The 24,503-nt window shown below is 40.3% G+C and overlaps 2 protein-coding genes across 9 annotated transcripts in view; one reads left to right on the top strand and one right to left on the bottom strand.

Annotated features, from left to right (window-relative positions):
• METTL8 (methyltransferase 8, methylcytidine) overlaps window positions 1–23,999 on the bottom strand; it is a 70,351-nt gene extending 46,352 nt beyond the window's left edge. Inside the window, exons 1-4 of one of the 6 annotated variants that reach the window (XM_050916712.1) lie at window positions 23,670–23,999; window positions 20,559–20,664; window positions 13,154–13,309; window positions 2,451–2,542 (exon numbers count right to left, since the gene is read on the bottom strand). In XM_050916712.1, coding sequence (XP_050772669.1) covers window positions 2,451–2,542; window positions 13,154–13,309; window positions 20,559–20,578 — 268 coding nt within the window. In that variant the 5' untranslated portion in view covers window positions 20,579–20,664; window positions 23,670–23,999. Of the gene's footprint in view, window positions 1–2,450; window positions 2,543–13,153; window positions 13,310–20,554; window positions 20,665–23,669 lie in introns of all 6 variants that reach the window. The other 5 variants (XM_050916710.1, XM_050916707.1, XM_050916708.1 and 2 more) reach the window with 5 other exon arrangements.
• Window positions 24,000–24,113: 114 nt separating this feature from the next.
• The window catches only part of DCAF17 (DDB1 and CUL4 associated factor 17), a 52,773-nt gene continuing 52,383 nt past the window's right edge, over window positions 24,114–24,503 (top strand). For 2 of the 3 annotated variants that reach the window (XR_007768372.1, XM_050916706.1), the window contains exon 1: window positions 24,114–24,218. The gene's annotated coding sequence lies outside the window, so the exon portion shown is untranslated. The remainder of the gene's footprint in view (window positions 24,219–24,503) is intronic. The other variant, XM_050916705.1, reaches the window with a different exon arrangement.

Below are 24,503 nucleotides of genomic sequence, written 5' to 3'. Positions count from 1 at the left end.
TTGGCTTCTGTTTATTTTATTAAGCTGCCCAATTGTAGCACTTTCCAAAACCTGGCAAGGCACACAGCTCAATGGTGCACTGAGCTTCTGAAACTAGGATCCTGCAGAAATTGGTTACTTTGCCTCATTTTTTAATGGACTCTTTTGTGCAGTTGCTCTGCCACAGCCTGTAGCCCTTCCTGAGAAGAAGCTGAACATGCTAATAAGCAAACCAAATACTCCAAAGTGGTATCATCAGTCCATTCAGTTTTGCATTTCCTGGTTGTACTGAGGCTTGTCACAGCTATTTTATTTTAGTGATATTACAGTATTGTGGGAAACTTTTTTTTCCTTACTGCAGTGTCCAAGGCACCAAAATACCTGTTCATTACCTTCAGTCTAGTTCATTGTTAATACTGTATAAATAGGCCAAAATGTGATGCCACTTGCAGAACCAAGCTGGAGTTTTGGGTAAAATATTACTGTCAATGCTTGTCTAATTCAAGTTTTAAACAGAGCGACATTCATAGAAAATGTCCTTGGATTCTTACATTTCTTGGCAATAAGCAAATGCATGCTCATTTTATTTCTAGCAAGTGCAAACTAAATTATAATTGACTTTAGATGATGAGTAAGAATGTCACATCAACCACATGTGTACACAGTTAAGTTTTCAACCAGGGGCTCATTTTCAACGGTTTTCAATAAATAGATGAAAATATTAAATGTGAAGTTTAAAAGATAAACATTATTTTTGTGGATTTAGATAAAGAATGAGAGAATGAAGATAATGTAAAAGAGCAGGATGACAGTAAGGCCCTAGAATAGAGACTTTTTTCAGTCTGGTGTGCAGAGAATCACTCTCATTAACCATGATGGGAAAGCATGCCCTATTCTCAAGGTATTATGCGACAAAGAAATAAGTGTCAGAAAAAAAGCTTCAATCACAAGGTATTAAAAGGGATGAAGGAGACATAGTCAGATGTGCCAATGGGGTGACAGAATACTGTGTAGTAGAGATCTGCATAATTCTTTATTAAAGAGCAAGACCCAGTCCTGCTCAGTAACGGTGCAAAGCTGTTTTACACTGCAAGTATAATGACACGGTCTAGTTTGACGAAGTTCAAGACCTGCAAACCCCATTGTTACCTTAATGCACACAAAAATAACTGTTTTCTGAATATCCTTCTAATAATAGAAAGATTATTGGCCTCCAAGATTAATGCAGCAATAGATTTAATGCCCTAGTTCTGGGAATGTACAAAAACCTAACAGAACAAACTCAGGAGTCTGGATTTCTTGTACATGGAGACCTCCCTCTAATTGCCCCAATCAACACTATCCATTTCACTATATTGCTGATTTTTTTCATCAAAATATGCAGTGTAATCTGCCTTACTCTCCTCCTGCATGCCAAAGGTTCAGAAACTCTGCGGTATGTGCATGTGTGCAGAGGAGTGCTGGTTTTCAATTATGGGTAACAGAATCATTCGGAATATGAATTCAGTGAGATCCAACTGTGAGTAGAAATTCCACTTTGATGATGCCACCAGCGTGTATGTGTCACACTCTTCCCTACAGACAGGGCAAAGCCCTGAAAATTTTAAGTCCTTTACTCCCCTAATTCACCATCCTTCTGAAAGAGGGAATACATAGCCAGCCAAGGAAACCGCTTAGTTCACAGGAGTCACCTCTGAATGATATGAGAAAACACCTCTGCCCAGCACAATGTCTCTAACCCATTTCTAGCTCAAGCTGCCTAGGGCATAAAGTTGGGACCAGAAATCCATCTCAGATCTCCTGAGAGATAGCACTATGCACATCCACTAGCCCACTAAGCTGATCTGCAACCAAATTAAAAAGCAAATGTGAAAATTTTACATGAGAACTTTAGATTTCATCATGCCCAATGATTGCAAATTCACTCCCTTTCCCTATGGTGACAGCATAAGCAACAATGGGGGCTTTAATTTGAAGCATTGTAAATGTCAGGATTCACAACTCTGAAAATCGCAATTTGCAGATTTCATCATATTAGGCTGAGACCTATTGCCCTGGAGAAAGGGGAAATACTTTAAAAGGATAATTGAATAGCTAGGTAAAAGTGAATGCTTTTGGACAAGTTTGTAGTGGTTAATAAGAAAGATAAATGAGCAAAAAGTGGATTTAATTAAGGAAAAAATATTAATTAAAAAAAAGCATTCTTGGAGCATTACAACTTCTTAGGAATTATGTAAAAGCAGCGAAGAGTCTTGTGGCACCTTATAGACTAACAGACGTTTTGGAGCATGAGCTTTCGTGGGTGAATACTCACTTTGTCACATGCATCCGACGAAGTGGGGATTCACCCACGAAAGCTCATGCTCCAAAACGTCTGTTAGTCTATAAGGTGCCACAAGACTCTTTGCTTCTTTTACAGATCCAGACTAACATGGCTACCCTCTGATACTTAGGAATTATGGGCTCATTACCTTGATCTTCTGGTTGAACCCGCACAAGAGAGTTCTCTGTTGCTTTTTCTCTAGCTCTTTCTTCTTCCTCTTGTGACCATTGCATGTAGTCCCTGCAAAAAGACAGTTGCAGAACATGTTTTTAATATGATTTTGCCATAGCCTTTTCGGGGGACTGTTCGCAAATTAACTACATTATATGTTCCAGTGTCATATAAATACATTCTGGTGCAAGATAATTCTTCCAGCTGGTCCTGATGCAATCTGGAGCTCCTACAGTTCTTATGTTTAGTTCTTTTGCTTTGTTCTGTGTTCCAGCAGCCTCTGTGCTGACAGCTAATATAATATCCTCTCCTAACTGTACACCCTACTAGCTGATTATTTGATTGACTATGTAGCATGTTGTTTTTTTGTTGCTCTCTCTGTGAGACTTTCTATAGCTATCCCTTTGCTCGATGATTTATTCTCACATTGGCAATGGTAGAAATTGTAGTGCTGCTTTCTTTATATTTTTGTAATTTAAAAAAAGGCACTCTTGCTAGCTTGCATGTATCTATGTTGTCTCGTTCTTGTATAAAGATGATTCATTATGTTGGAGCGATATATTGTATATTACATTCCAACAAAAACGATATGTCACCTTAACTTTTCCTCCCTCAGTTTATAGTCCTACAGTTTTGTATCCTGGTGAGCTGAAGTCCTTCAGAACTGTACTTTTTAGAAACAACAATTTAATATGGGAATATATTCACTGGGCTTGTGAAAGACGTTTACAATTTCCGTGTGTATTTATGGATTACAAAAACATAGATACAGCATCCAAAAGGATGGTGCTATAAAGCAACTAATAGCCAAGCATGAATAACCAGACAGGAATAAAGATTCAGATCTCCTGGCCAATTAATAACTTGCAAATGTCAACCAGACTAGAGTTAATGAATACTGGAGCCAATGCCCTACCATCGCACTATGCCTATGTCTCCAAAACACACTTTGATTTTTTGCAATGTGAGCAGATTCCCAGGAATGATGCAGGTTCAAACCTGGGAGTTTGTAGGCGTTAAAAAAAAAAAAAATCTAAGCTTGTGTGTGTTACAGATAACGATGAATCACTAGTGACATAAATCTCAACCAGCAGAATGATTAAACACAGACTTCGAACTGCAAATGAGGCAAAATAATCAGCATTTTGTTTTCATTCCTGGGTTTAACATGCACCTTGCAAGTTAATTCTGTTTATTTCGAATGTCATATTAGATGCATACTTGACTGAGTCTAGGCAGACCTATTAGCGCAGATTCTGATCCAAAGAATCCACTTGTTACTAATGTTTATCATATGGAGGACCAAAGGTCATCTAGGTAGGAAACTAGCCGCTGCTGAGACAGGGAACACACTTCTATCCAGAAATTCTTACAGCCTATATGGAAGAAGGAAGAGCAATCAGTTTCTGAAAACAGGCGAGCTATGCTGCAATACTTTGCGGTTCCAGAACGCGTTATTATGCTTGTGTAAAATGGTTCACCCTGATCATTTAACAGATTCATGTCATACCTTAAATGGAATAAAATAAGGACCTGATCCTGACAAGTGCTGAACTCCAGCAATTCCTATTCACTCTAATGTAGCTCTCAGATCAGGCCCTAAGGACCTGCTAAACTCCCATTTACTTTGACATAAGCGGGATTGGGATCTAACTTGTTTTCTTTAACTCCTTTCTAAGACTGTTTTCAAACTGTAAGCTTAAGGGGGGAAAACCTTCAGCTTCCTCTCTGTTTGGAAAGCTCCCAGTACATTTTGGGTACTGCCACAATATAAATAATCATCTCAAATACAGTAAGTCCTCACTTAACGTTGTAGTTATGTTCCTGAAAAATGCAACTTTATGCAAAACTATATTAAGCGAATCCACAGTAAAAGTTTTAAACAATTTTAAACAAACAGTTTAATATTGTACACAGCAATGAATGATTGTGAAGCTGGTGGAGTAAGAGGGTGGAATATTTCCCAGGAAATGCTTTGCTGCTAAATGATCAACTAGCACTAGGCTGAGCCCTCAAGGGTTAATACACTGTTGTTAATGTAGCCTCACACTCTACAAGGCAGCATGGACTGAGGCAGAGGGAGGGAACACAACAGACGAATGGCAGAAGCTGCAAACACTTCCCTGAAAAAAACTGAACATGATGATGAGCCCAGGCTACCCAGCTGCAGTGCACCACTCCCTCCTCCTGATAGCACATGCACATGCACAGCTGCATAGGTGCTGACTTTCCAAAGTGCTGAGGGATGCATGCATGAGAGAGAGAGAGAGAGAGAGAGAGAGAGAGAGAGAGAGAGAGAGAGAGAGAGAAATGTGCACTGCCGCCCCTTTAAGTACGCTGACTCCACTTAAAGGATGTTGCCCTTTCAAGCAGATCAGCCAGTTCAGACAGGAAGCAACAGCTTCCAGCAAGCTCCCTCCGTTCTGTTCCTGAGCCCCGTCCCCCTCTTCTGCTTTGTGGAGAGGGAGTATGGAGCAGGGGGACATCCTGATATCAGCATCCCTCTCCCCCCATTCCCCAGCAAGCAAGAAGCTCCGGGGAGCAGCTCCAAGGCAGAGGGCTGGTCAGGAGCAGCATGGCAGTGGGGGGAAGGGGGAGGGCCACCTGAATTGTTGCTGGGCAGCTGCTAAACCACATACCTTGCAGGGAATTCAGGGAAGATGATGGGGGCGGGGCTGCTGGACCCCCCTAGTTCTAATCCACACAAGGAGGGGCTGCTCTTCCAGAGAATCCTGCAAGCAGTGGACAAAGCAGGCAGCTGCCAAACGACTTATACCGGAGCGGAGCGTTGCACAACTTGAAATGAGCTTGTTCCCTAACAGATCAGCAACGTAACAATGAAACAACGTGGCCGGACAACGTTAAGTGAGGAGTTACTGTACACACTAGCAATAAAAGGTTAATTTTATTTTAGCTTGCACATTAAACTTGAACAGGGCCAAGTTCTTCTGCTTTAAAATGCACTGTACATGATCTTTGAGCACATTACTAACCAGGCTACATTTATTTTCAAACAAGGCCAAGTATCATTCAAGCCTCCCCCCAGGTAAGTTATTCCAGAAATCAGCAGTTTCAGATGTGTTTTTCACAATAGAAAAGAAAATTCCTACGTTATGAAGAAGGGGACATGTGAGCTGAAATGAGGAGCAGCGGGAAAGGAATATATCAGGCAAGTTACTGAATGTGAAACATAGAAACTAAAAAATATAAAAAGCCTTCTGATAGTTAAACAGCATGTTCACATGAGATATGGCAAACAGACATATGCAGGCAGCATTACATAGGGAAGTCTCCACACAAAGATGATCAGAGGCTAAGATGTGGACAAGCCAGCTGTCATTAACAGTTATACATTTTTTTCTCTCTCTCAGCTGCATGCTTGCTTTAACAAATATTTGTCATGGGCAAAGCAAGGAAAATCCCACCCATGTCTGATTTTGCTGTGTTTCTCTTAGAGTCAATGATGTAATAGAGCATGTTCCAGACCCATTTGCAAAATGTGATGTCCTTATGCCACAGTTTTGACACTGAGATTTAGGACTGATGGTAGGTAAAGATACAGAGTGTGACCCTTACTCTGTGGCAACAGTGTGAACTATGGAGGACAGGAAAAGCAAATATCAGAACAATGGACTAGGTGATATCCTGGAACATCAGTACAATTTTACTGTTCTGAGGTAATTCTCCCATGCTCTCATAAAGCCAGATATTGCCAATGCACTAAGGACTAAATTCTGCTCTCAGTGACATGGGTGTAACTTATAGTGACTGCAGCGGGAGTTATACATATGTAACTGAGAACAAAATGTAGTATTAAGTGTAAATAGAAACTTTGTCTTACAAGCAACTAATAATGTTTGCAGTCCCCTAATAAAATGGAAGACAAGAATCCCTCTGCTGACATTAACTGAAATCAGTGCTCAAACATGCAACTGGCTGCTCAATTCGCAACCATACACGGGCATCTCGTTCTGTGTTTTGAGGTTGTTGGTTTTTTTAAAGAAATTTAATTCACCTAGGTTTGCCCAGTCTGCTGTTCACAAGATGCAGAGGAAGATAAGAGATGCACATGATATAAGTAATAACTGAAAAATCAGATCTGGAGTCCTGAAGAAAGCCAGCCAGTCAGACGTGTATCACAGATGGGAAAGGAACCTCCAGAACTCTGGTGGCTCTTAAAAGATGAGAAAGTCTTGACAACCAGGGAACTTTGTTCGTTCTCTAATAGTTAACATAAAAAACAGCATTCTCTGCCTATCCCATGGGAAATCAGTTACACAGGGATGTGTCTCATGCTATGCTAATGTGCTTCAGGTATCATGGTGGCCTGAAGTTTTCATTCTTAATTAATGGCTTGTTGCTTTTGCTCCAATTATATTTTCATTAAGCTGAATGAAAGACTCTTGGCTTTTCCCTAAAAGTCTGTATAAGATGGGCGACATGTCTCACACACAGTAGCAGACTAGAGCTTGGATGTTTTAAAGGAGACTGCTTGTTCTTTCATACAGGCCAACTAGAACTATGATAAAGCTTACATAAATACTTTAAACACTTCTTTCAATAGTGCTCTCTAAAGGGACGCTAAGAGCTCTCCATCTCAGCTCCTCCAGGATAGTATTCACTTGAGAAAGTCTGATGTAAGTTCAGGCAATTCTAACTTCAGTTTATTACCCACTTTCTACTAACTTTCCAATTAATGGGGAAAAACACTGCCTCCACGTCTCCACACATGAAAACCCAGAAGATTACTGGCTTGAACAGGAGGTTATAAATGGAAGCAGACGTTTTCTGCATTGTTTTGCATAATTAGTCACCTCTTTAAATAATGAGAGATCATGCAACAAGTATCTAGAGAAATATGCCAATATATAGAAGGCAATACAGGACCACTTTAAGCAAAGCCCCACATAAATATCTGCCAGCACTGCCAATAAATCCTACATGTGTTTAACTGGAAATCAGGGTTACCTATTAAATAATAGTACTACATAATTAATAGTACATCACCACCACATTAACCAGGAGAGAGAAAATTCTGCAAACCAGCACATTATTTAATGAGCTTCTTAGTAAACATCTGGGAAGAAGTTGCACAGCTCTCTTATGAATATGCATGTAACTAAAAACAAAGCTTGGACTGGCCCTTTTTGTGTTTAGCTCTCTCAGTCTTGCTTTAAAACATTTGCCCCCATCCACTGCAACAGTTATAGGCTTGAAAAATGCTCAAGATAGTAATATACAAAGAAAGGCCCAGTTGAAACCTTTCCCTCTACATTACAGAATCATGATTGTGGTGATATTTCTATCCTGAGTTACAACAGTGTGACCCTGCTCTCTTTTATGTTGTTGATCTATTTCATCTGCTTTTTTATTGTCAAAATTCTACTAAAAGATGGTTTGAAAAGATTTTGATCATACCTACCTGATGGACAAATAAAAAAGGGACTATTAAAAGATCCAGTAACTTGCAAACCTTATTCAGGACCATGGGAATTATCATGGTGGATCAGACCTGAGTTCCATCCACACAGTATCCTGTTTGTGACAGTGGCTGGTATCAGGTGATTCAGAGGAAGGTGTGAGAACCCTGCAGTAGGTAGAGGCAGGACAATCTGTCCACATTAGATCTCATCCTGAACTCTAAGACAATGCCTACACAGCCCGTGGAAGCACGCCTCCAAGCCTGGTCTGACAGATTTGGCTTGTGAGGCTCATGCAGCACTCTAAAAATAGCAGTCTGAAGTTGCAGCTCGGGCTGGAGCTCAGGCTCTGAGGCTTAGGAAGGGGACTGGGCTTCAGACAGCCATCTCAAGCCCAAGCTGCAACTCCAAAGCATGTCTACACAGCTATTTTCAGAGTGCAAGTAGGAGCCCCACTAACCCCAGTCTGTAGACCTGGTCTGGGAGGCTCACTTCTGAGGGATGTGTAGACCTACCCTAATACTTAAGAGACTGGCTTAAATTCTAAAGCATGAGGTGTAATACCCCATCCATGTTCCCTGTCCAATCTGTTTTTGTTTCTTATTAAAGCTCAACAACTTCCTGACACACTAATTTCCAGTTTACTTACACATAGTTTTTCCAACAATTTCCACCCTTTTTATTTCAGTGAATGTCCCCATGTTCTTGTGTTATGTAATGGGGGAGTAAAAGGTCCAGATCTCCCTTCTCTAGATCAGTCATTATTTTATATACTTTTACGATATCACTTCTTATTTATCTGTGTCTTAAGGTAAAAAACACCAACCTCTTCAATCTCTCTTCATAGAGATACTTTGCATTAAATTGACAGTGAATTTCATTGGCCACTGTCATCTATTCAGAGAGCCCTAAACAAGTTAGATGCAGTTCCTCACAGTACTCTCTGGTCCTGACTACCTAAATAACTTTATGTCAACTGCAAATGTTGCCACCTCATTACTCACCCAATTTCCAGATCATTAATACATAAATTAAACAATGCGGAACCTAACATGGAACCTAGAGGCACCTCTCTGATAACCTTTTGCCATGATGAAAATTGGGCATTTAACCTTACTCTTTGCTTTCTGTCACCAGGCCAGTTTTTGATCCATGACAATATCTCACCCCATGACTACTCTTTAGTAGCCTAATAGACACAGAGCACTTCAACATCCACATGAAGATTAAATTATACCAAATTTCAAGTTTGCTTGTTCCTGGCCTCTATTCTATAACCGTTATCCCTTCACACACACCAGCACCCATCCCAGAAAAAATGGTTACGTACCTTTCTGTAACTCTTATTCTTCAAGATGAGTTGCACGTGTCCATTTCATTGTAGGTGAGTGAGCACCTCATGCAGTTGTTGGAGAATTTTTTCCTCATCACTACCCATCAGGGTGGTCCATGCACTCTCTGTTGCCACACACCACTGAATGCTAATATAAGAGGGCAGAGACATTCCCAGGGCCCCTTAGTTCCTTTGTACTGGATAGACTCCAAGAGAAAGGAGAGTGGGTGGGTCGTGACATAGACACGTGCAACTCATCCTTAAGAATATCATTACAGAAAAGTAAGTAACCGTTTTTTCTTTGAGTATTTGCACATGTCCATGCCACTGTAAGTGATTCACAAGCAGACAAACGTAGAGGTGGCCTCCAAGTCTACCTGACCTGTGACTTTAAGACAAAACCCATCTGGCATTGTCCCTGGAATGACAGGAAATGGCATAATACAGAAGTGTGGACCGATAATCAAGCTGCCACTTCACAAATGACTATGACAGGTACTTGTGCCAAGAAAGATGCACAAGTTGCCTGCACTCTAGCAGAATGTGTCAATACCCTAGCTGGTGGTGTTATATTAGCCAATTGGTAGCATAAACAAATGCACAAAGAGACCAAGGATGCCCTTAGCTCTGTCTACAACTGCAATGACCAACTGAGGATTAAAGGTCTTAGTATGCTCCAGATAGAAAGCTAGAGCCCTTCTCACACCCAGCAAATGCAGCCTCTCTGAATCTCTAGGAGCGCGATGTTTCAGAAAGAAAGTCTGTAAATAGACTGCCTGGTTAACATGACAATTAGAGTTACCTAAGTGAGAAATTTTGGGTGAGGGAGAAGCTAAATCTTATCCCTATGGAAAACTATGTAAGGAGAGCCTGTACTAAGGCTTTCAACTCTTCCTCTTTTCTGGCCAATATAATGGCCACTAGAAATGCTACCTTCATAAACAAGTGCAGAGGAGAGCAGGCTGCAAAGGGTTCAACGGTTGGGCCCATCAATTTTGCTAGGACCAAGTTCAGATCCCAAGGGGGGATGGGATGTTGCATGCGTGGGTACGATCTAACCAAACCCTTTAGGAGTCTGTTGATGATGGTTTGGAGAAAAGGGATCTACTATCCACCGAGACATGGAAGGCCAAAATGGCACTATAAGACTGCCTCTGGTAGGCTAATAGCCAAACTCTGTTTTAGATACAGAATACAGTCCAGCATGAGGCTCAGGGGAGCCCACCTTCGAGATGTGGTTTTCTGATGGGATCAAAACACAGAAATGCTTCCACTTAGCCAGGTAAGTGCTCTGAGCTGAGGGATTTCTGCTATTCCAAAACACTTTCTCAATATTCTTTGAGCAGGATCTCTCAAATGGCGTTAACCACGAAGTACCCATGCTATCAGACGAAAGTCTCAGAAGCTAGGACAGAGAAGGTGACTGTGGTCCTGGGAAATGATGTCTGGATCCAACAGGAGAGACAGCGGAGGCTCGACTGACCTGGCTAGTAGGGTTGAAAACCAGTACTGATGAGGCCATGCTAGTGCTATAAGGAAGAGACATGCATGATCTTATTTGCTACCCAGGTTCTTATTCAAAGTCAAAGGAATTGGAGGGAAGGCATACAGGAAGGAATTCTTCCAGGATAGAAGAAAAGCATCTGTCAGTGAGCCTGGGCTGAGACTTCCCAGGGCACAAAGCTGATGGCATTTTCTGTTGGTTTTTGTTGCAAACAAGTCTACTTAGGGAGTTCCCCAGAGCTGGAAGATGGATTTGGCCATGTCTGGGCACAACAGCTAGTTGTGGTGGTTGGAAAAGGACTTGCCCAGCTGATGCGTTAATGTGTTCTGTTTCCCTGAAAGATAAGCAGCTCTGAGATGAATTGAGTTGTTTATGCAAAAGTCCCAGAGGCAAATCGTCTCTTGGCACAGTTGGGTTGATCGTGCCCCTCCCTGCCTGTTTATGCAAAACACAGCTGCAGAATTTTCTGTTAGAATTAATAAATTCTTCCCTATAACGTTGAGGAGGAAGGCCAAGGAGGCTAGAGGGACTACTCTTAACTCCCTGACATGTATGAGTCGTTAGAACGTAAGACAACCAGAGACCCGGGGTCTGCAGCGACTCCATATGAGCTCTCCAATGCAGGGATGATGCGTTTGTGACTAAAGTGAGAATTGGTAACGAGGGGAACAAAAGGGATGCGATGTTACACCCCCTATTCTTCACAGAAATGTGGTTATGATATGAATATGGCATAACTAAGATATACATGAGCTATCAAGCACAGAGGCCACTCTATTTGAAAGATCTTGATGAGCTCTGCAGTCCTCTGGTGGTGGTGAATCACCTGGCAGCTCGATAGCCTCATCTGGCGATGAGGAAGAGGCTTTTAAGGTGGTGGCTGGTCTATGTCTCGCCTGAGTGACTTCTGGCTGGTCAGTACTGACCTCAGTGCCAGGAACTGGAGAATTTGGTGCCAATGCCTCCAGAAAGTTCTTGAAAATAGTGAATGAGATGGTTGAGGGGAGGTCCTAGCCAGAGGGGGGACACCCCACAGTGTCCAAAATGGCGAGCAGTATGGGCCTGGGACCCATCCTTGTCCAGACCGTTGTCCCTTAGAAGGTCAGTTCTCAGGTTACTGCATGACCTATGGTCCCCATTCTTGACAGGATAGAGATAACCTCACCTCTGAGAGTCCGAAACCTCTGACAATGGAGGGGCAGAACCAGCTGGGATGGGAGAGAGATAGCCTGAGCCCAGGAATGGCATTACTAGGGATATCATTAGAAGCTTGCCTCTCAACTGCACTGGCATTTGCAGAAGCTTGGGAGGTAACGGTACCGCAGGCTCTTGACGCAGTGAGGCAGGAGCTGCAGCATCAGTACCAGCTATAAAAACTTCATGAACTGCAGGCAATACAGGTACTGAGATGCTAAGCAGGTCCCCTGCGGCTGCGTATGCCTCTAAGGTGGCTGGGAGCGGCACTCTGCAAAGAACTCTGCAAGGAATTTTCCAGGTACAGCCTTGATAGACCTGGCACATGTTTTGGAGGTGGCAGTCTCCTGTTTCCAGGTGATAAGAGATTCAAAGTGAGCTTCTTCCTTCAATGTTACGCAGAGTCACTGCCTTTCCTTGGCTGAACTACCAACACACTCGATCGAGGTACGAAACTTGAGGAAGGCCTAAGTCTTTTCTTCAGTATCAGCAAACGGGGTGCAGAAGCTACAGATATCTCCACTGGGGCACTCCACACTGAAGCTGATGTACCTGGGCTGCGTTCCCCATGTAATGACACCGAAGGAGGGCAAAACACTGCCTCCATAAGTAAGCACTCAAGCCTCGCCACTCTGTCTTTCTGCGAGCAGGACTTCAATCCTTTACAAGTGTGACATTTGTAACTAATGTGGGATTCCCTCAAACACTTGAAGCAGGCCAGGGGAGGGTTACTGACTCGCATAGGTTTAGTGAAAGCCCAGCGGGACTTAAACCCCAGCGGGTGAGACATTGTTCCAGTACTAATCCTACTAAAGATCCTGGTAATGCAAGATAAAGAGAGTCAAAAAAGACCTAAAATGAAAACCTAGCCCTAAAATCTAGCTACAACTAAGTAACTTCTACAACTACAACTAACAAAGGTGTGAGGGAAGCACTTGTCACAAGTCTGGAATCGCTCTAACAACCATCACAGGCAGTAAGAAGGAAGGGGGGGAGGGAGAAGTCAAGGGCAGCTCTGCCCTCTTATACCAGCATGCAGTGGTGAGTGGCAATAGAGGGGTAATGCCATGACCACCATAACAGGTACCTGTGACGGTACCAGTTTACAGTACCTCTCTGTCAATTGTGCACAAGGTACACACACAACTCCTGGGGAATGGATATTGCAACACAGCTCAAAGAAGTGTTATGAATCAGTATCAAACATCAAGTTTGAAGAGGCAACTCACCACATGTTATGTTCAAAAACTTTAGTAGGATCAGTTAAAATCCGTGACCCAAGTGGAGCAATTGGTCGTCTGTTACTTTGGCACCTCTGCTGCATCTTGCTTTTCCTCACATATGAAGCAGAAAGCCTTTTAATGACATTCATTTTGATCAGAGATCTGTAAAAACACAATCCATTGAAATTATAGCTTTGCTAGAACTTAATCATATATGTCACTTAGAAGAGACCTTGGTCAAGTAGTCAAGTTGCAATATGGGCTTTACTGATGGAGGTTGTTTTTTTTTAATCAAATAAAATGCTTTTTTAAAATGTTAACATCTTCCAAGAGTGCTGGAAACCCAAATAACCCAAAATACGCTACTGCTATATAGAAAGCAGAAAGTAAAACTTGCCAATCTACTTTCAAAGTCCTATTAGGCGGTGACAAAAAGCCACACACACAATGGTGAATCAATGCATTGATGTGTTTTGGTTTTCCATTTGAAAAATGTAAAATGTTATTAGTAATCAAGGTAAGGAAATTATTTTTGGATTAGTCTGTTTTTACCTTGACACTGTCCCTTTAAAAAAAATAATCAAGAAGCGATCAGAAAGCAAACCATTTGTTCTAGTGGAAACATACTGGTATTCTGCTTGACATTTTTCACCCCACTCACTAGGTTATGGTCTTCAAAGGATTTCATTCTAAAGCTGTTACTGTAGTTTCACTCTTTAAAATAGAAAGTGAAAGATTCAGAAATGCATTATATACAGTATGCACGACACCTTTCAAAAAATTTCTACTGCGTATTGTAGTAATTTGTATTCAGTGCCTCATCTGAAATGAATGTTTTCAGATGTTAATTCTACATCCATGTGAATTATAAAGTGTTTGAGATTTTTCTGTTAAACATGTAATTCTAACCTGGCACCTCTGTATTTTTTACATTATAGTTACTCAAAAATGTTAACTCTGAATTTGTTCAAACAAGTCTAATGAGCAAAGATGAGAAGTATGCTGTAGTTAGTACCAGCATTCTATCTGGTTGAGGCTTCCGCGCCCCCCCATGTCCCTGTTGATGCAAGCTCTTGTTTTTAGTAGAGAAGTAAAAATGAAATGCTCCTCCTCCTACTTTTACCCTGATGTGCCTTTGTTCTTTCCTCCTTCAAGTGCTCTGCATGTTACAAAAAAAATGCTACTAAGTCATTATTTTCAGAGTGCTCTCTCTGCATAAAACATGCATATGAATCTAATGCATATAGCATTGAGAACACAAAATGTAGTTACAAAGAAGCAGGTTCTATTTAAATGCAAACATTATTCTGCAAACTGGCTAAAAAATTAAGATTTTATCTTAAGGAAAAAAACAGTAATGCACTATATGATTGACCACAAGTCTTGCATTGTGAACAAAAAAGATTCACTAGATGTATGATCTAAATCTTTGTAAAGGAATCAGTTAAATAACGTGAACAATTCCTCAGTTAAGATGCGCTTCTGAATTATTAATACTTTAGAAATGCTATTGTTTATTAATTTTAAGCCTTTAAGAGAGAGAGAAGATTAACACTTCCTTGTATTTGTCTGAAGGCTTAAAAACATATTTCTAGATTTCCAGTGTCAAATGTAACAACAACTGGTACATTAGGGCTGCTGTACCTGCTATGTAATAGTTTGTTTGCCAGTACACAGGTGCCCCCTTATTGCAACACGTGATTTCACATGTGTCTGACAAAGCGGGTATTCACCCATGAAAGCATATGCTCCAATACTTCTGTTAGTCTATAAGGTGCCACAGGACTCTGTATCTCTTTTTACAGATCCAGACTAACACGGCTCTCTCTCTGATGGTGAAGATGTTGCACTTAATCATATAACAAAACTATTTTTTCAATCAAAACCATTTCTAATTTTGATCAATTCACCATGTCTCTTGGCAAGATATTTGGGTATCTAAAATGATAATTCCAATTTACAATAAAATCACCACAGTAAAATCATTTAGGCTCTGATTCTGCAAAGACTTATGCATGCAAATTGTAATATTCCCTTCACTGGGATTACTCGTGCATAAAGTTAAGTATGAACATAAATCTGCAGGATCAGGGCTTTAGCTAATTTATTTTATTTACAATAAAACAACAGATTCACATCTTATCGATCAGCTAAAGCTACAGTACAGCTCTGCAACAGCATGCATACAGACTGCACACACAAAGTTATTAGAAATGCTTCTGTACAGTTGCTAGTATTAAAAATTAACATACCCACTGCTCCATAATGTAGGATTTATATTACATCAAATTAATACTATTTTAAAAGATACAAAAAACAACAAACCAACCCCCCTAAATCAAATTGTGATCTCAAATCATTAACAGATTATACAGATGCTTAGAGGCACATTATGTTATTACATTATATACTGTTTCAAAATCAGCTCCTCCTTCATTCATTTACCTGCCAAGGCCTGAATTCATGCTCTAAATATCCTTTGCTATAAAATTGATGTTCAACATAAAATAAAAATGATTCAGACATTAGGCATGATTTTGGTTGGCTCTCTATCTTATTAAGAACATGAAAAGACGCACAGATGGGATACATAGACAGGTGGCTAAAATGATTTGGCATGAGTAACAGGTGGAACATTGGGATTTGTATGAGAATTTGACCTTTGTATGAGAATTTGTAGCTGACTAATTGTTGAAACCTGCAATATTCAAAACATTGCAAGGATATAGAGGAAAGGCAAGTGAAATATGGGAGCTGGAAGTGATAAGAATGCAGAGGAAAGCCCTGGAACCAAGCTTAGCACTGATGAGCTGACGGAATTACTGATCATGTGATTAATGGCCAGTGTGGCTACTAAGCGTAACATTTCAAAAAGCACCTAAGTGACTTAGGATCCTAAATCCCATTTTCAGAAGTGCCTCATCGCTTAATTGCTTCTTTATCTGATTTTTTTAATGATCTATTGAAAGAGGTAACCACTTCTCTGCCAGATAGCTGCACACTGTGGAGTTGACACCAGGGAATGTTGTTTGAAAGTGTTGGTTATTTGGTATAGAGGCATAGCCAGGAATAAGCAAAATGACTATACACTTAATTATTATTGCAATAATAATCTGGCCTCCATTTGAAAACCCCTCAACTTCTCAGAAATTACCACTCACGGGATTTACATAAAAAATTACCAACCACTGTAAGCAGAACCATTTATCCAGGAGGAACACTAGAGGAATAACACACTAGAAAAGGAGTGGAAGTTGTCCTTCCTGTGGAGTGATGTGTTTAAGCTTTTAGAGGTTAGTGGTGAGATGTTCTATTTCTAATGATCATCTCGACAACCACAGACTCTGCCTCTCTGCCTCAGCTGAGCTAATGGAGGACACTTAAAAAGAAAAGAAAAAAAAGCTACACACTCAGTGCAGCTTTCTCACGGCGCACACGCAGAGAAGCTGTTATGTGTAAACTGCCAGTTGGACTGGAAAGTATTATTTTTTTAAACTGAAGTTGGCATTTGAGCTTCCCAATAGTGCTCTCCACCCTGCTGGAACTTGAGATTTGTAAAACAGACAGGATGGGGAAGGGAAGAGCTGTTTTCATCCTGCTTTTTAAATAGCAAAGAGTCAAGTTTTCTTCTGACTGGAACAAGAAATCAACACCAGGCCATACTGTAAACCTAATCATGGAGGAATAAAACCCAGAGGAGTATCAGCTCTGAAACAGGGGTCAGATAAAAATCAAGCAAAGGATTCTTCTACCTGAAAATTTGTTTCCAATAAACTATGGCAAAAACAATTAGTTGTTTGGTAGCTCTCTGGACTACAAAGCTACTGATTCATTATATCTGCAATCATTGGGCCTGGTGTTGTTGTCACAGTTATATTTATAAGGGGACTAGTGGGGTTATACTTGTAATAATTTGGGTTACTCTGTTTACCTTCTTATGAAATAAGATACGCTGAAAAAGTTGAACTTCATATTATTACTCGGCACTTACAAACTTAGTTGTACAAACATTCACAACTCTCCTGTGAAGCAGGTACTGTACTACTGTATTTTATTATCAAAATGCTACTGAGGCTTAAAAGACCTTAGCTATGCAAAACATCTAGAAAAGATAAGACAGAGATGCCAGCGGACATAAGATAGAAGAATCAGTCCTGGAAAATACCTTGCAGAACAGAATACCCTGAGTTGGTGATAGACAAATTACCTAACATTTGAACACTGATGTTTCTAAGGTCCAGACCTAACCCGAGAATAGCCTAAACCAAACCAACAAAAATAGACAAAATGGACTTTTTAAAACCAGTCCGTCTCCATAGCTCAGGCATTGCAGCAAAAATATATATTAATCTTGCCTTGAGCAGTTTGAGGAGACTGATATTACAGCCTCTCTGGGTCTTCTTTGCCATAACAGGGACAATATGACAAAGTCATTAACCTCTTGTGAAAATAAATCTGCAAAAGAATTCACAGAAATTGATGGGTTAGAAAGCTGGGAAACTGAAGAAAATTACATACAGAAGCTCAAAAATAAAACAGATTATTTGGAAGGAAAGCAAGGGCTTTGCAGCTGGTATATTAAAGTACAGGAATTTGGGAGAGAAAAATGGAAATGCTGGAATACCACACAAGAGAAAACAGATGAGTTCCAGGAATCCTTAAAGGTGAGAAGGGAGTAGACTCAATAGGCTTCAAGGGGAAAGTTATGTCACAAGTGTACAATGAGGTAAAAGATCTGATACATATTAAGTGCTTTTAAAAAATTACTCATCAGGCACCATTATTGTAGTACCGTCAGACAAACTGAAAAGGACAGACTAATTCTACTCTGTGATTCTACTCTGAAAAGTCACTCTAAATATGGCAGTGTGGAGTTTCATCTTCATTCTCTCTCAAGGGTATGATGATGTGCTCAATTTGTAAGTAAAATGATATTTTTCTAGCTGCCAATCCCGTGAACAACCTGGAATCAGAGCTTCAAATGTAGTACTTTCCTTCTCATACACCATCACAGGCAGTGATGCAGGTCAACTCAGGCCCACAGTGACTCCTGTAAAACCCCACTGCCTTCCAAAGGTTTGCACAGATTTAATTATGAGAAAACTTACTCAACAATTTTCTTTATATATAAGAAGGAATAGAATCCAAGTCTCTTTCTCAGCACTGCAGGGTCAATACAACTAACTGAAGTAATAAGTTACTTTTGCCACTAAGGTCAGCAAATATTACTGAATACACACAAGGAGCAGATCAGTTGAGTTTAAGGTGGCACCATTTTTACAATCACCTCTCAGAGTAGAACTGGGGAGTAGCTAGGGAAAGAGGAAATGTTTTGTACAATGGGGAAGAGAGCTTATATTCTCCTGACCATATCTCCCTAACAAAGCGCTGTAGGAAGGAAATAAGTCTCATAAAACAGCCTTTCTGGAAACAGATTTGCTAAAGCCATCAACTGAACTATAAGGAATACATTCTTGGGGTAAAAATTCTGCAGCTACTGTTGGCTCCTGAAAAACCAAGACAACACCCAGCACACACTAATGTGGAAGGAGTGGTGAATTAAAAATGTTTAAGATTATGAAACAGCCATACTGAATTTGGAGGGTGTTTTGTTTTTGTTTGTTCTTTTTGTTTTAATTTTATCCTCTTTTGGCATTTTGGAGATTTGTTCCTCAGTCACTGTTCTCCCTCTGGAGACTCCTGTTAAAAGTATTCTGCTAGATAACTCAAGTCTGTGATGAAGTGCAAAGCTATAGGGAAAAACAATAAGTTATCAATATTCGTTTGCTAAGAAATAATAATCATACCTCCACCAAAAGGGAGATCTATTTTACTTAATAATGTATATGAATTGGAGTGTGAATGGTGTGCTGAATTTTTTTTTTTAAGAGAACAGCTCCAAATTATCCTTTGTAGCACTGAGGGAACCTACTGTGTGTGTTTATAAAAACATATTAACATTACAGTTCAAAGAAAAATGTAAATGCAAGTCAAGTTGAGCTAATGTCAAATGCAAGAACAAAGACATGAATGAACTGACAGGTAAGGAAGGAGTAAGTATCTTAGACATAAAGATATCGTTTATTTAGAGAATCTTTAACTAATACAAATGCAGTGAGAGAGAAACAACTAAAAGCAGCAGCTTTGAAAATGAATTATGCAAGGGAAATTGCTGGATATGGTTGCCAACCAAAAGGAAGGACAGACTAGATAAAAGGCTTCCTGGACTCATTCCATCCAAAACAATCTGTGCCCCTATTTTATCTTTTTACTTGTAATTAGAGCTGGTCAGGAATTCTCCAATGGAATAGTATCCAATGAGAAATGCTGATTTGATTAAACCAAAATGTTTTGTAGGACTGTACTGATTTTCTTGAAAATTTTGTGGGAAATTATCAAAACATTTACTTACAATAAGGTCAAATGGTTAATTTTGATAAGGTTCAAATATTTTGTTGTAACTTAATTGTTTCTACTTTTATATTATATTTTGTTTATAATTATAAAAGTCAAAACAATAAAATCAAAACAAAACATTCTTGACCATATCAAAATGAAATATCTTGGAATATTTTCTATTACGAAAAGTTCAGAGATTTCAACTTTTCATTGAGATTTCAGATGAAAAACCATATTTCAAAATTTCAGAATGTCTTGCAGGATGGAAATTCCATTCTTCAGCAAGTTCTATATGTAATAGTGTTTGTGTTAATCACGCCAATTGAAGATTTTTACACTTAATGTGCACTGAAAAGCACACACACAGCAAAACTGGTGCCTGTAATTTACTGTGATGTAGAGATTTTAAATAATGGACATGAGGGAGATATTGGTGACCCTCACTTCAGAGTTCTTTGTTACTAATGCTTGCTAATTTAAAGGGATCGGCTCACATATATATTTTTTTAATGTTTAGGTCCAGATCCTGCAAAGACTTAACTCTACATACGAGTAGTCCAAGTGGTAAGTGTTTGCAGCATCTAGGATTTAGACACACATATATACTGCCCTCCAAAAGGTTGAAAAGTATCCATCCCACTTCTTTCCCTATTAGGGTATGCCTACACAGCATTTTGGAGCACGCCTCCCAGCCTGGGTAGAGAAACTCCAGCTAGTGGGGCTTGCATTAGTCCTCCATTTATGACTCTAAAAATAGCTGTAGAAACAAAGGTTTGCAGTGGCAACCGGAGCTAGAGCTGGGGCTTCAGAGCCTGATCTCTAGCCTGAGTCACAACTTCAGCTATTTTTAGAGCACTAACACAAGCCCCACTACCCCGAGTCTGTCATTTTGGTCTGAGAGGCTTGCTCCAAAATGGTGTGTAGACATAGTTTTTCCCTTTTTACATGTGACAACTCACTTCCCTTTTTGTTACTTATAAGGCTGAGTCTATCAGGCATCTGACTCACTGACTTCTTTGTCCTCATCAGCATGGAAAGAGAAAGCCATCAATGAACATCATAGCTCTGGCTGGGCACAGGGTTTGCTAAATAATTTGTGTATCCCCTGCTTGCTGGTGCTGCAACAGCAAAACAAAGCAAAGTTAATGTTATGCATGAACAGTGACCTTAAATTGGTGATAGATCTTGAGTAAATGAGTATTAAGAAATTAAATACTTCATCCAAGCTATAACAATAGTAAAACCTAATGTGAGGACTTTTAAAGTGACAGAATCTGTTTAGAATATTTCTGTTTTGCAAATAAAGATTTGAACTCTTCACAATGTTCACTTAAATTACTAGAAAGCCAAAAACTACACAGTCACAAAACTGGTCAATACGTTAAACTAGAATTATGCTAATTTTAACTAGGAGTCCAGCTCTTGACTTATAACTTAAATGCTCTTAGACTTTGATTTAACAAAATATGATTAAATATCTGGATTAAATGTTTTAGTTGTTTAAAAGTTACTTTGTTTTATAAAACAGGCATTATGAAAGGAATAGTTTGTCCGGCAAAGGTTCTAAACATGCAGGTGTCCTAACTAAATGCACAGGCTAGGACACATTAGCTAACCCATGGAGGGAGAGGAAGGGAAATTGTGCTTTTCTCTTACTGCTTTTAAAATATCGATTTTTTTTTTCAAATTAACTAAAGCAGTCAAAATTTACAGTTGTGAGCAAAACTACTTAAAAGCATCCCTTTCACATGACATATTCTCTTCAGCTATTTCTTTTAAATATCCTTTATATTTATTATTATAGGACCACTTTATGTATTTATTTTGATTTGTTAAAAATGTCTATGCATGTTCTAAGCATCTATAGGAAGCTAAACAAGCATACAACTAAAAAAGACAAATAGCCTTAACACAAAATAAACTTTTGTACTATACCTAAAACTTTAACAAAGCTTAACAGATTAATTCATCACAACCATGAAAATCACAAATTACCTACAATTTATACTTAAGAACTCCACTGTTGGCCTCTACAAATCCATCCACCCACATCTCCAAGAGAGCCCTGAGAGTCTACATGGGCTTTGTCCATGCACAGCATACCCTGAAGGCCAACAAACCCTAGACCTGCCAGACCAGGTATGAGTTCCAGAGCTGAGCACCACTCATGGAAAAAAACATCAGGAACCTCTCACCTTAGTTTTAGCAACTGCAACTACCACAGAGATCATGCATTTAGTTCTCTTCATTACAATGAGTAATTAAGCTTGCATTTTTCTTAGTAGTCAGAATTTCATGGTTTAGGGATACATCTCTTTTTATAGCACCAGCTAAGGACAGTCAGGCTTAAAACTTATTACATCTAAAACTTAGGTCAACTTATCTATGGCACTCAGAGGTGTGAAAAATTTATAGTTAAAGCATCTTAATGCCCAGTGTAGACACTTGTAGGTCAATAGAAGATTTATGTCAACCTAGCTACCACCTCTCAGAGGGCTGGATTAACTACAGCGATGGAAAAAACCCTTTCATCACTGTGGCAAGTGTCTATACCACAGATGCTACGGTGGCACACCTGCAGCGCAATAGCTGTGCCATTGTATTATCTGTAGTGTAGACATAGCCTCAGTGTTATGAGCATTAATCCCTCAGGTTTGCACCTGAAACATACTTTCCTCTCACTAGCCTGCACAACATGAATAGTTTCTCTCTCCCCTGTTTGTTGCAAGTACACTCTCTGCACTACCACTTGAGTTTCTTCACTCATTCATTCATTCGTTCACAGACATTGCTAGGGCTTGGCCTGAAGGAGACTGCCCCATAGACATGTGTGGCAGCAAATCCATCTTCCCTTGGCTCTCAAAATATTTTTACATTTTTAAGATAATATAATACTTGTTTAAAGTCCCAGTGTATTTGACATCCCTAAAGACTGAAGTCCACTATTTAGCCTCACAGACAGTGGTAGCACAAGCTTCCATACAAGCCCACCAGTGTGCCTCACTCCTGATCTGCAGACCTCTTCAGGCAAGAGGATGATTACCATGGGTCCAAACATGCTGTACATCTCAGGGAACTACTACCGAGATGAAGTGCTTTACATTTCTAAGCCACTTATCCTGCAAACTTCACGTATGTCATCACTAAGTATTTCCAGGATTGGGAACTGAGTCAATACAAATCCAGCCCAGTTCAGTAGTGACCAGAATTCATTACCTGGTGATAGCTGTTCAATGGTACAAATACAATGAGTTTGTGAACTCCATTAGTTCCATATCCATGTGTCTATATCAGACAAATCACCAACAAACCAAGTCTCCATGAAGATTCAAATTACCCTTCTAACCTTCTGTATCAGTTATACAAAAAAGAATTCAGTCTCCATAGTTTTCTGTCCAGCAACTTTCACAACCCCCAATTTATATTTAAAAAACTAATGACCAGTATCATCACTGGTATCTCACTGAAGAGCATGACTGCACAGAATAGCAATTACAGTTTCAGTGAGTTGCACAGTATAATTGCCCTGCTAATATTGTTGAATATTATTGAAAAGTAACAATGCAGAGCATAATTAGACTTTTCTTCTTTTCCCCTGCTCAGTTTAAAGGTATTTTATTTTCAATGAGGGAAAAAAAAATTGGAAAGAAATTCTCACTTCAATTATCTTGTCTTTCCTAATCATAAATAAATGCCTTTTTTTTTTCAATAAATGCATGATAAAATGCCTTTGCTTAGGTTTTTTTTTTTAAATTTGACAACATATGTGTACTAGTTATGTTGTGTTTTGCCAGACATATGGAACCTCATTATAAGAAAGCAAAGAAAGCATTATAATAAACTATTAAGGCCCTCATCTTGCAAAGATTTACCTATATGCTTAACTTTTGTGCACACAAGTAATATCACTGATTTCACCGAGATTACTCTCCTATAAAGTTAAACATGTGCGTAAATCTTTCCACCATCAGGGACTATATGTGTGTACTTAAGTTATTCTTATTTACACCAGCACTGTATATTTTCATGATCTTTATAAATTAAGGCATTTTGCTTGTGCTTACTGTGGCTGATTTACTGAAAAGTGCCAATAACATTTTAATTTAAAAAACCTCAAACGTACCTTCAAACTGTTCTTCTAGTTTATAGAGAAAATCCTTTAAAATAATCGCAGGGCCTTTTTACTAATTTCCCCCCCAGGACTGCCTGTGTATAGCTAAAGGGACTGTTTAACAAGTAAGGACAGTAGCACACTGCATAGAGTTCACAACATCAGTTATTTCCCACTCAGGAGCCCCGCAACCTTTCTACACATAGCAACGTCTAGCCCCCAGGATTGGGTGACAACCCCGTCCCATCTGGCACTTAAGAGGACCTGCGGGAGCTCTGCTCAGCGCCCCAGCCCGGCTGCTGCCGTAACACTCTCCATGCGGCTGGGAACAGGAACCCGGAAGGACAGGCCGGCAGGCGCCACACGCGGGAGGAGGCGCACGGAGAGGGCAGCGCAATGGATTCGGGGAATTGTAGTTTTGGCGCGTCATTGGGAAGCGTCTGAAAACTACCCTCCCGGGCGCCGAGTGGTGGGAGAAGGGAGCGGGCGGGGCCGGGCAGAGGCCTGGCCTGGCCGGTGCTGCTCGTGGCAGCACAGACACGCTGGGGACTGACGGGGGCAGTAAGTAATGGCCGCTGGAAGTTGTGTCACTCTCCTCCCCCCGCCAATGGCTGGTGGTGTGTTCCGCAGAGCCCGGCCAGGCTCCAGGCGCTGCTCTCAGCCCACGGGCCTGCCGCGAACAGATTGATACACACACATAGCAGCGGCCGGGTGAGCTGCCGCTGCCAACAGGGAGAGCAGTGGGGCTCACGGAGCCTCTCTCGGACCGCGGTGGGACGGGCCCGCGCCTGGGGCCCGGGGAGGCGGGCAGGCAGGGCAGGGGTTTCCCTGTCTGCATCCAGGCTG

This window comes from Gopherus flavomarginatus, chromosome 10 (assembly GCF_025201925.1).
Source record: "Gopherus flavomarginatus isolate rGopFla2 chromosome 10, rGopFla2.mat.asm, whole genome shotgun sequence".
In the NCBI taxonomy this organism is placed as follows: Eukaryota; Metazoa; Chordata; order Testudines; family Testudinidae; genus Gopherus; species Gopherus flavomarginatus.
This window is presented reverse-complemented; position numbering and strand designations above follow the sequence as displayed.